Source organism: Falco peregrinus, chromosome 16, assembly GCF_023634155.1.
Source record: "Falco peregrinus isolate bFalPer1 chromosome 16, bFalPer1.pri, whole genome shotgun sequence".
Classification (NCBI taxonomy): Eukaryota; Metazoa; Chordata; class Aves; order Falconiformes; family Falconidae; genus Falco; species Falco peregrinus.
In genome coordinates, this window is record NC_073736.1 from 2814359 (window position 1) to 2826495 (window position 12137).

The 12137-nt window shown below is 57.3% G+C and overlaps 1 protein-coding gene across 3 annotated transcripts; it reads left to right on the forward strand.

Annotated features, from left to right (window-relative positions):
• Window positions 1-1583: 1583 nt before the first annotated feature.
• Window positions 1584-11215, forward strand: PI16 (peptidase inhibitor 16). 3 transcript variants are annotated; one of them, XM_055820027.1, is made up of 6 exons: window positions 1584-2499; window positions 4975-5193; window positions 5798-5907; window positions 6665-6753; window positions 7196-9046; window positions 9418-11215. In XM_055820027.1, the coding sequence occupies exons 1-6, from the start codon at window positions 2347-2349 to the stop codon at window positions 9558-9560; spliced, it is 2565 nt and encodes an 854-aa protein (XP_055676002.1). In that variant the 5' UTR covers window positions 1584-2346; the 3' UTR covers window positions 9561-11215. The 3 variants fall into 3 exon arrangements, with proteins under 3 accessions (XP_055676002.1, XP_027645705.1, XP_027645704.1); XM_027789904.2 differs by lacking the exon at window positions 7196-9046 and having other exon boundaries at window positions 1630-2499; window positions 9421-11214; XM_027789903.2 differs by lacking the exon at window positions 7196-9046 and having other exon boundaries at window positions 1630-2499; window positions 9418-11213.
• The last annotated feature ends 922 nt before the right edge of the window (window positions 11216-12137 follow it).

Genomic DNA, 12137 nt, shown 5'->3' on the forward strand with positions numbered 1-12137 from the left:
CCCTCGAGCCGTGGGTCAGTAGGAAAGGAGGGTTTCTCACTTCCCCAGCACAGAGTTGTGCCTTCCCGGAGCCCACCGGCCCTGAGCCCGACGCCGCACCCCCTCGGGTGCTGCCATGGGGGTCCCCTCTCCCGCGCTGAGGCTGCCGGCTCCCGGGGGGTGGCGGACGGGCTGTTCCATGAGTGAGCCGGAGGAAAGCTGCATTCCTCACGCGCTTACCTAATGCCGGCTGGACACGAGCTTCTCGGCTCCAGGGTGGGGCTTGGACCCTGCGCTGTTAATCTCGAGGCTTCAGACGTTGGCTCCAAAAACAGCCGTCGGGGCAGGTTGGGGAGTTGACAAACGGCCCCGCGCCCCCTCTGCCAGCAGCCGCGCCTGACCTTGCCGAGTGCATCGGCTGTTCCTCACGTTTCCCCGGGAGCCACGCGCCCGGGTTGTGGCTCCTCCGGGGCTGTTTTCCCCACAAGCACTGTGTGTCCCGTTTTCCTTATTCCTTGCTGCTGCGCTACCTCCTGCCAGGCTTAGCCAGGATGCTGCCGTGCCGGGGGTGGTGGGGGGCTTGGCCCTTCACCTCCGCACCTCGCTTGCAGAGAGCAGTGCGTGCGTTGGGGTCTTCTCAGCACTGCCTTGCTCCTCGCCAGCCAGGGCCCCGTGAGCTGGCCAGCAGGAGCTGCAGCCAACGTGGGTCCTTTCTAGATGTTTCTCCAGGTCTCCAGAGACGCAGCAGCAGAGCAGTTGAGGTGTCTCATGATGGAGACAGGTTTGCCTTGACCCAGACTCCTTAGCAATACACGGGGGCCCCAGTGTGACCAGGTGAGTTGAAGATCACCCGTCGAGGTGTCACCCTCAGACCCTGCTTGCAGAAATTGTTCCACTCTTGAGAGTATGGCAGAGCCAGGACCTAACGAAGGAGAAGGTAAGGTGCTGAGGTAAGAGATTTGGGGGGCAGTAGGAGAGCTGTTGTGGTAAGAGGGGTGATCAGCATGGTCCAAAGCAACAGGAAAGATGGCAAAGCGCTGCCTGGGGAGCCAGGAGGGGAGAGGGGGAGGCAGAGCCAACAGCGTGTGATTAACTTGGCTCTGCTGGCCAGAGCTGCCCACCCGCTGATCCGAACAGCCTGCGATCCCCGAAGGAGCTCCTGGAGCAGAGCCGGGGCGGTTGCACAATCGCAGATGGGGAGGAAGAGGCTGCAGGGCTGGAGGGTCCCTGCAGGGCAGGCTGGAGGGTCTCCACAGGGCGGGCTGGAGGGTCCCTGTGGGGTGGGATGGAGGGTCTCTATGGGGGGGGGGGCTGGAGGGTTTCTGCAGGGCAGGCTGGAGGGTCTCTATGGGGGGGGGGGGGCTGGAGGGTCTCCACAGGGTGGGCTGGAGGGTCCCTGTGGGGTGGGACGGAGGGTCTCTATGGGGGGGCTGGAGGGTCTCTATGGGGGGGCTGGAGGGTCTCCACAGGGTCGGCTGGAGGATCTCCGTGGGGCAGGCTGGAGGGTCCCTGTGGGGCGGGATGGAGGGTCTCCATGGGGCAGGCTGGAGGGTCCAGGACACCCGATGCTGAGCCCTGGGGAGGGGGCACAGCCTGTCCCCACACAGCCCCTGCTCGGGGCGCTCCAGCCGGCAGTGACAGACTCTCAGCCCCTCCTTTTTTGGGGCAATTTCAGCTGTTCTTCTCCTGCTTAGGTGGCACAGGGAAGGGGCATCAACCCTCTGCTTGCTCCCCGCTTCCCAGCAGGCTGGGGGAGCCCCGGGGGGGCCATTCCTCAGCCCCCCGCTGCTTCCCCCCAGTGCGGCCAGCGTGGATGTGGGGCTGGGCGAGGTGGGCTCTGGCTCCCAGCTGGGAAGTCGCTGGAAACTCTTCTCAGCGGCTGCATCTTGCTGCCTTCGTTTCTAGACGCAGCTGCGTTCCAGGGACAGGGGAGGACCCTTGTGTAAAACAGGGCTTTGCTGGTTGCTTAGGGATGATGATGATGATGATTATTATTATTATTACAATTTAGGAGAAAAGGGACGGGGGTAGAAGAGAGGACCCACAACCGGGGGCTAAGGGGACGCCTGACGTTCGGAGCAGCAGAGGTTTAGGTGAAAAATGCCAACCCAGGGATTATGATTCAGGCGCGGGGTCTGCCTGGGGGAGTGGACCCTGCGTGCCTGTTGGCACCGGCCATGCTGCTGCCTCTCCATCAAGGCCGATATGTGAGATGGGTGTGTACCGCGTGGCTCCGAAACTCCACTCTAATAAAGAAATACATTTCCTCCCCAATCTTCAGGCTGTTGGGTGTTCCTTGCTTTTGGGAGGTGCTTTAAATCCGACTGCCAGAGCCGTGGGCTGCTAAGAGCAGAAGCTGGCTGCACGATGCTGAGCTCAGGTCTTCCTCCTGCGTTCCTGTTGCTCACAGCGCTGGAGCTGAGCTGGTCCCTGAGTGATGAAGAAAAGAAGATAATCTTGGACGGGCATAACAAATACCGCTCCCAGGTGTCTCCCCCTGCTATGGATATGCTGAAGATGGTAAGTGGCTTTTGCTGCAGACGTGTAGAAGGTGTTTGCGCAGTGCAAGCCTCCATCCTAATGCCAGGAGGGATCGGGGTTTGCTCTAGGGGAGGCAGAGCGGGGTTACAGCTGGGCATCCCTGGAGGGGTTCCCCAAATTCCCTCTGAAGAGATGAGTTTTCTTTCATCTATAGAGTTGTCTTTGATGGTTTCTGGGAGTTCCTCAGTGGGATGCGAGCCCCTCGGTGGTCTGTGTGAAAGCAAAGCAGCTCTCACTCACTGAGTGCCCGCTGGGGCCCCTTGCCATGGGGAGGACAGGCCGGTGAGACTTTGCCATGAGCTGGTGCCATGGGCTGGAGGGAGGAATCCTGCTGCGGGGCATCGCCTGCTGCGTGGTGTTCACCTTTGCAGGTGAACAAGCTTTTCTTTAGAGGAGGGAACGGCAACGTCAAACACGACGACCATTCCATTATTTGAGCTTTCCACCATGCTCCTAATGCTCACCGTGCCTTGCACACGGCTGTCTTGGGGGTGGGGGATCCCCCTTTTTGCTTGGGGAAACAGTCAGATGCCCACCATCACGTGTGGCTCAGTGGGAGCAAACCCGAGCTCTCGAGCTGATGCTGCTTTTTGTCTTCGCATCCTTGATTTGATTAAGACTTGCCTATCGTGTTGTATCTTGTACCACACGTGGTTTTTCTCGCTGTTAACAGAACTTGTGGAGGAGAAGGACTGTTTAGTGTGGATAGCTGGGGTGCTTTCCTCTTGTGGTGCTTGGAGGAGACCTCCCTGCCTGGCCCAAATGTTGCCCAGGCTGAATTAGACCTTTGTGGGCTGGTAGACGAGAACTTGCCAACTAAATGAAGCAAGAAGTGATATGTAGGTGTAGGAGGGTCTGACTGCTGACTTTGGGCTCGAAGGGGATGGAGCCAGCACCCTAAGCACCATGAACCCGCGGGCACCCACCGGAGCAAGGCACAGAAAACTGGGAGTAGAAGAGCTTTGGAGGCAAAGTCTTAGAGCAAGCCTGAGAGAAACGATCTCGCAGGGTCCTGAAGTCAGCAGCAACCCTGAGCCTGTGCTTGCTGCTCCCAGCTGGACTGTGTGCTCTGGGATGCTCCCTCCGCAGCGTTGCTTTGCTCCTGCTTAAACACCCAGGACCCGCTTGTGCTCTGCAGCTTTTTGCTGTTGTTGTTGTCTTTTTTTTTTTTTTTTTTTTTTTGGAAGCACAACAAATGTTTAGCTTACAGCAGCCCCGATGATTTCTTGGTAGAGGTTTTCGATGAGAGCATCGTCCTCGCCTCCCTCCCGGGATGTTTGCTTGGGCTGCCTTCGCCTCCAAGTTCACCTGCTGCCATGGCACCGTGCCCAGCTGAGGTCACCCCGTTTGGGACACGGCTCTGGTTGCTGTGGAAATAGTTAAGCGCTGGGGGGATATGTAGCCTAAAGCCACGTTTCTAGTTTTTAATGAGGCAAACCCTGCAGGTGTGGGTCGCCCGTTTACGCAGCCCAGCTCCGTGCCAGAGGGATGCGCGCTCCCCAGACTGGGTTTCCAGCCATCGCTGTCACGCTGGCCCAGAGCCACCGCGGGAGGTCAACCAGCACTGTGCCCCCATCCAGATATTTCGGTGTTCCCTTCCCCCCTAGTCCCTTAGCACTGCTGCTCCATGGCGTGTCCTCCCCCGCTCAGCACCCCGATGGTGACGTGCCCTGCACCAGGACCCTGTCCCTCGCTGGATCCAGCCCTGGCTCCGAATGGGGGGATCCCCCCCAGGCCACGCTGTTGGCCGGGCTGCCTTCCAGCCCGCGGCAGAAGCAAAGCGGCTGTCTCCATCAAATGGCACAAGGACGGGCCAAACAGCTGCAGCGTAGGATTCCCCGTGTGCCTCCTTGCGAGAAAACCTCCTCCACCTCCTTCTCCTCCTCCTCCCCCTCCTCCTCCTCCTCCTCCTCCTCCTGCATATCAGTGTGGCCAGTGGGCTCAGCTGGCGGCCTGTGTGTGTGTGGGGGGGGGGGGGCTGGCTCTTGGCACGCAGCCAGCGGCCGCCTCTCAGATCCAGGCGAGCAGATGATGTTCCCCAGGAGCGCGTGCTCCCAGTGTCTGTGCAGCTGCTGGGGGGGATGCGCCCCGCTCTCCTCCCATCCCCACCCTGATCAAAGAGGGGTGTCCCAAAGCCCCCTCCTGCGTGGCCTGGGGTGAGTTTCCTCCCTGCGACCACCCGACTTCACGGTTGGTCCACACTGAGCTGAGGATGCTCCGCGATGACGTTAGACGTGCTTGGGGTCGTGAGAGTCGCGCCGATGCGCTGACCTGCTCCTCTTTGAGCTGACGGTGGAGCTCCCCTCTCCTGAGGGCCGTGTTGGGCAGGGATTTGAATTTTACGTGTCAATGGGGAAATGGTGGCCAGAGAGCCCAGGGGTCCTGGGTATGTGTCCTTTTGGTGTCGGAGAGCCCAGTGTCCCTCTCTGGGCACTGACGCTGAGCTCCTTTCAGAGCTGGGACGCGGAGTTGGAGGCCTTTGCTCAAGCCTACGCAGAGAAGTGCATCTGGGACCACAACAAGGAGAGGGGCCGACGGGGGGAAAACCTCTTCGCTATGGCCCCAACCCTGGACCTGGAATTTGCCGTGGAAGACTGGAATGGGGAGGAGAAATACTACAACCTGACAACTTCCACGTGTGTCCCCGGGCAGATGTGTGGCCACTACACCCAGGTACCGGGCGGTGGTGGGGAGGGATGGGGCTGTTGGGAAAGGAGCTGTACCAGAGCCCCAGCTTCTCCCAGAGTCCTTGCAAAGGAGCCGGGTGGGAATCATGGTGACGCAGGGGGACCCAGGCACGGTCAGCCACAGGGACAGCCGTGAGCAGCCCTTTGGAGAAGACCTTTTTTTAAACATGCTCTGCAGCCCAGGTCATGCTGAGCAGAGGTGGGTGCCAGCTTGTCTTAGGCAGAGATGGCTGAGTCTTGGGTGGGAGCAAGGAGGAGCAGAGACGGTGGTGGCAAATGTGAGGATGGATGGATGGGGGGTGCCAGGACCGAAGTGGAGATGGTGATGCTCTACCTGGGCAGACTATGTGGTAGGAAAGCTGTGGCATATAGGAATGTGGGCTGCAGCCCTAGGCTGAGAGGTGGTCCAGGCAGCAGCAGGATCCTGAATGCTGGAGCAATGTGGGGATGTGGGATCTGGGGCACACGTGAAGAGATGAAGGGGCTGTTGGTGTAGTGACAGAGAAGCCTTCAAGGCCAGGGCACAGGTTGCCCACAGGACATCTACCTTCACCCAACCACTTCACCTTCACCCTCTATCTTTGTCTTAGGTGGTCTGGGCAAGCACGCATCAGATCGGCTGTGGGGCAAAGTTTTGTGAGAAGATCGATGGAATCGAAACAGAGGACATGTACCTGCTTGTTTGCAACTATTATCCCCCGTAAGTCCCACACCTCACGCAGCTTGGTGGGTTTCGGTGCTGGAAATGTCCTCGTAGCAGAGCAGGATTTGGCCTTGCTCAGAAGTAAAAGCAAAGCAATTCCAAGAAAGGCTTTTGTTATCTTGGGCTGGTCTCGGAGGAAGGAAGGGTTGTCTGGTGATCCTCGCCCGCGATTGCGACTGCCGAGGTCTGCTTCAGCTCCTGGCACTGACGCGGGGAGGGACGTTCCCCCCCCAGGACCTGCCCAGAACTGATGTCGCAGTAGCCGAGGGTACAAACTCCCTGCTCCTCCCCACCAGGAGCAGCGGTCACCTGGGGTGGAGAAGCCCATTTGCACCAGCAGGAAGGGTTGGACGTGGGAGGAGAGGTGGGTTCCCGCTTGCAGAGCCCTGGGACTTCCACTGGGGACCAGGTGCTTGGAGCTGGTGACACCAAGAGCAGCCATCACCTGCAGACCTTCTTAGGGGTCCGGAGGGGAAGGGAGACAAGGACACTTGTCTGAATGCCCACCCACTGCTCTCTTCTAAAGGGTGGTGGAGAATCTGGCCCTTGGAGCTGTCTCCCTGGTTTTAGCAGCCTTGGGGGCAGGTTGTGGAGTAACCAGCGCTGACAGCCTGGGGCAGGAGACCGAGACCTGGTTTTTACGTGAAACCTGAGTTCTGCCCTGGCTGGGATACGCCAGCTGAGTCAGACCCCTCGTTGGGATGGGCGCTTCCCCCTCTCACGCCTTCCTTTTCTTGGTGTCTTCTGCCACCAGGGGTAACATGAAAGGCCGAAAGCCGTACAAGGAAGGACCCTCATGCTCGCAGTGTCCCGAGGGCAGAGTCTGCGTCAACTCCTTGTGCGGTGAGTGAAGCAAAGCGGCGCGTGTCCCCTGACAGGCTACTGGGACCCAGACCCCTGGGTTGGGGGTCCAAGCTCTGAACCCCCCTGGAGCTATCAGGAAGCCCTGGACCCACAGTTCCAGGGTGGAGTGTGAGACGTCAGGTGCGATGGCAGCCCCTGGGACAGGTCAGCTGCCTCGGGACGAGGAGGGTCGGACAAGGACCTCGTACCCCCTTAGCCAGCAAGTTTTGCCCCGTGAGGATGCCCCTTGAGGGGCAGAAGGTTGCGTGAGGGAGTAGAGATGTCTCCAGGTTGGGAACCCCAGAGTGAGGGATGCTCCAGGGTGACCTGAGAGGGGTCAGCTGCTGCTTCACCCCCCACTGCTTTCTGCTGGCCCTGCTCAGTGCAGGAGATCCGCTGAGGACCCCAGCCCTAACCCATGGCACTTTTCGTCTCTCACCAGAACCCACAGTAGAAGAGACCACTCCGGCCTCTGTGACAGCAAAGGCAAGCCCACCCACCCCAACCACAGCCATGCCAAAACCCACAACCACAGCCAAGCCAAAACCCACACCACCAGTGCCCACCACAACCAAGCCAAGACCCACAACCACACTTCCAACCACAACCCCAGCCAAGCCATCACCCACAACTACAATCCCAACCACAGCCAAGCCAAAACCCACCACCACGCTCCCAACCACAACCACAGCCACGCTCCCAACCACAACCAAGCCCAAACCCGCAACCACGCTCCCAACCACAGCCAAGCCAAGACCCACAGCCATGGTTCCAACCACAGCCAAGCCACTACCCACAACCACGGTCCCAAACACAACCACAGCCATGCTCCCAACCACAGCCAAGCCAAAACCTGCAACACTAGCACCCATCACAATGACAGCCAAGCCAAAACCTGCCACCACACTCCCAATGACAACCCCAGCCAAGCCAAAACCTGCAACACCAGCAGCCACCACAGCCATGGCCAAGCCAAAACCCACCAAGCCAGCACCCACCACTACTACTGCCAAGCCAAAGCCCACCATGCTAACAACCACCACACCAAAGCCCACCACAACTGCTACCACTAAGCCAATGCCCACCACACCAAAACCCACCACAGCCACCACTATAGCCAAGCCAATGCCCACCACACCAAAACCCACCACAACCACAGCCAAGCCAATGCCCACCACACCAAAACCCACCACAACCACAGCCAAGCCAACGCCCACCACACCAAAGCCCACCACAGCCACCACTATAGCCAAGCCAATGCCCACCACACCAAAACCCACCACAGCCACCACTACAGCCAAGCCAATGCCCACCACACCAAAACCCACCACAACCACAGCCAAGCCAATGCCCACCACACCAAAACCCACAACCACAGCCAAGCCAGCACCCACCACACCAAAACCCACCACAACCACAGCCAAGCCAGCACCCACCACACCAAAACCCACCACAGCCACGACTATAGCCAAGCCAGCACCCACCACACCAAAACCCACCACAACCACAGCCAAGCCAGCACCCACCACACCAAAACCCACTACAGCCAGGCCAACACCCACCACAACTATGGCCAAGCCAAAATCCACCACAGCCACCACTATAGCCAAGCCAGCACCCACCACACCAAAAACCACCACAGCTACCACTACCACCAAGCCAACACCCACCACACCAAAACCCACCACAACGATGGGCACATCAAAGCCTACCACAACCACCACTCCAGCCAAGCCATCACCCACCACCACTGCAGCCAAGCCAACACCTGCTGCTACAACACCGGCAAAGCCAAAACCCACCACTACAACACCAGCACCTACCACAGCAGCAAAGACACAACCACAAACTTCCACAACCACAAAGCCAGAACCCCCTGAAACAGAACGATCCAGTCCTACTGAGGCAACGGGGCTGACTCTTTCTTTTGAGCCCTCATTAGACCTGGATTATAAAGCATCTCCAGAAGCAGAGGTAGACGCTCGAGGGTCTGTTAGCCCCTTAACCACAGAGGATCCAGCCTTATTAGAAAGCCCAGCCTTCAGCCCCAAACCAGTCCCAGAAACGAATACAGGTGTCAAAGAGGATGGGAAGGAGAAATCAACCTTCTCCAGTCCACCTCCATCCCTCAGCCAAGTAGTTCCAGACATCAGGTTAGGTTTCAATAAAGCTGAGCTCATAACCCCCTCAAAGTCAGTGGTCTTCAGCCCCGAAGAGCCCACCTTCTTGCGCTTAACATCATCTTCCAAAGAAAAAAAAGGGCAGAGCCCTGCTTTCCAGACCTCCCTCTCAGGTAAGGTAATTGTGGGGTCTGTCCTGGCATGGACCCTCAGATGTTCGATGATCCCCAAGCAGCATGGAGAGCGCTTGGGAGGACCCAGTATTGCACTGGTCCTCTGGATCCTCCTCTTGTCTGTGGCACCGAGCCTTCCCCTCACTCTTTTCTCTAACACTGAAAGGGACCGGTTGGATGTCTCGCTCGTGAAGCATGGTTCTGTTTACAGCCTGCTCCCCACTAACGCACCAGCCCCCGCTGGATCTGTGCACTGCTGCCTCGCACCTCCCAGTGTCTTGGTGCACGTCACTGATGGCGCTGCATGAGCAGGAGTTCCTCTGTTGTTCACATCTTCACCTCTAATTCCATGTTTTCTTCTCTTCTGCCAGCAGGTGCCCTGGACACCGAAGAACCGGAGACAAACTCAGATCAGACAAGCATGGATCAGCCTACGGCTGGAGCCCCCAGTACCTGCTTGGGGCTTTCATTCCTCCTCCTACCCAGTGTCATCCTGGTGGGCCTTCTGCTTTGAATGGTCTTTCTCAGCTGTCCCTGCACCAGTCACCAAGGCTTTCTTCAGCATTGGTAGTTCCACAGCCATGGTGGGCTTGGGAGACACCATGGACAATTCAGGTTGACACTCTCTTCTTATGCTGCCTTATCTGCTCCAGCCCCGACAAGCCAAGGGCAGCTGGCAGTCCCATGGGAACTTGGTCCCCTTCCTGAAGAGACCCAAGGGCAGGAGGGTCTGACATAATGCTGGTGACCTTGGATGCTTCTCCTTTCCTCCCAGCCAGCCTGGGCTTCTGGTCCGTTTCCAGACTGGAAGTGATGAGCTATCCCACCCACCTGTGTGGCTGGCAGGCCCCGCTGCACCGTGTCCCCAGGGAAAGCAGAATGACTTGGAAACCCGAGTGGTGATGAGACATGGTCATTGGGTTTGGTGTTTGTAGCTGAGACGTGGTGGTTTGGTCTTTGTCAGGATGAGTTTCCAACAAAAATGCTCTTTTCCCTTCCTGATGTGCCTGTTCATCTCAGTTTTGGAGAAGTTTCATCTCTTCCCTTTTTGTCCAGAAAGAGTGGCTTTGCTTTTTTTTTTCCCCCCACAGGAGAGGATTTTATTTTCCCTTCCTGGTTCTAGTATGTGGCCAGTACTACCCAGATGTACTCCTTTCTCCTCCTCACACCCCTCGGCCCTTGCCTCCTTCCTCTCTTCTGCCCTGTGCCGCATGTACCCATTCCACAGTTAGTCCGTTGCCACCACTTTATTTTACGCGTGTGCCTGCACCTGGGTGCATCATGCACAGAAGAAAAACCTTCAGCGCTAAAGAGGAGTTACGGGCTCCTTCACGCAGCTTTCTTCTGCATGGCTTCCTTCCTTGCGTAACTGCTGTGTATTTGAATTTAGATGCAGATCCCAGTTGACATATAATTTGCGTGTGGTGGAACCTGGTCCAGGAGCAACAAGTCATCACATGTGCTGGTACAATTTGAGCTCAAGAGAGACGAGTGAATGGTGACAGAGGTTACCAGCGGTTCCAGGACTTGTTGCAGGGCTGCTTTCATTGTCTGGGACACTGTGGTTTATTGCCCCATGTCTCTGCTCCCTTCACTGGAAGGTTCCCAGTAAGGTGTGTTGGATATGTGATGAGCTTTGCGGAGCGGTGGAAGGGACTAGGTGATACAGTCCCTTCTCTGGTTGTTGCATCCCTTGATTTCTTAAACAGATGAGGTGGAGAATGACCTGAAGGCAAATATTTGTGTCCTCCTCCACGATGCTGTGTCCTGTGCATCCCCAGAGCATGCACTGAATAAATCCTGTTGTAAAAGCCTGTTGTGGGGCGTGCAGTGTCTCGCTGGGGGATCCAGAGGCCAGGGACCTGCTTATTCTATCTATAAAATGTTCTTGAGCGTGTGCTTATGCAGAATTACTCCTGGAGGTGCTGAAGGGGGTGTGGGTTCGGCTTTCCAAAAGCATCCAGGGGCCAGTTTTTGCAAGGTTGCAACTTAATGTTTTTAAACCTGTGTAAAAGCAGCAGGAGGTGGAGATGATCGAGGATGATGTAGGGAATGTTCCCCGAGCCCCCAGCTGAGTGCAAAGCAGAGATGTGTCCCCGCCAGGAATTTTTGGTCAAGGAAAGCAAGAGGAAGAGAAGTTGGAGGAAAAAAGAAAGAGATCAAAAGGGGGGCTGGAGTGTTTCTGGTTCCCTCTTTTAAGAGGTCCAGCAGCCAGCTTCTCCCGCCCCCAAACACACAATTTTTCACCTTCACAGCAGAGAAAGATGCTAAATGCAAGTGTGTCCCCAGATCCTGTGTTTCTGCAGCACGTTTGCTGGAGAACATCACCTTCTCCAGTCCACCTCTATCCCTCAGCCAAGTAGTTCCAGACATCAGCGGATGAGCAGCACACGGGGAAAGGGTCTCGGCGAGGCATAAACTCGCAGCCCAGGAGCGATGCCGGGATCAGACCTTTGCTTTTTTGCTTTTCCCCACCTTTCTGCCCCCGCTTTGCCCTGCAGCTCGGCATTTCCCTTCTCCCTGAAATCCTGCAGCAGGAGCCCAGCAGCACCAGCTCTCCTGCTGCAGGAAACCAGCTGGCTGCGGGGTTGTTTTAGGTCACGGTCACTGCCAGCCCTGCTAAATGGTGACCGGCAGATGGCGGTGGGAGAGACCCCGCAGAGAACTGGGCAGCTCCCAACTCGCTACGCGGAACCGTATGGAGAGTTTAGGGCTTTATTTAATCGCAAGCATCAGACGTAGTTAAGAATCAAATTAAAAACAACCTCATGCCCAGGTGCCATGGTTGGCTGAGCTCCTGCTGCTGAGCTGCTCTTGGCGGGGGGGGAAATCCAGCCTTGGGTTAGGGACAGATCAAAATCCAGCCGGAGCAGCTGCGGTTCACCTGTTTAAGGGGTGAGGATTCTGGCAGGGATGAAGCTGGGAGAGCACTTCAGGACCAGGACGGTTTTTGTATCTGGGTGAAGAACCTAGCCATTCACTCCCTACAAAAAATAAAAAGAGCAGAAAAGCGTTTCTCCCCCCAGCAAAATCAGGGCATTTGGTCACCACCTGATTTTTTGCAAAGCCGGATCCCCCACCCTGCTGAGAG

Bases quoted from the DNA above. Each gene is read 5' to 3' on its own strand.
- PI16 (XM_055820027.1), top strand. From the start codon at position 2,347: ATGCTGAGCTCAGGTCTTCCTCCTGCGTTCCTGTTGCTCACAGCGCTG. The intron at 2,500-4,974 runs GTAAGTGGCTTT...AGCTCCTTTCAG, and splicing joins CTATGGATATGCTGAAGATG to AGCTGGGACGCGGAGTTGGA. The intron at 6,754-7,195 runs GTGAGTGAAGCA...GTCTCTCACCAG, and splicing joins CTGCGTCAACTCCTTGTGCG to AACCCACAGTAGAAGAGACC.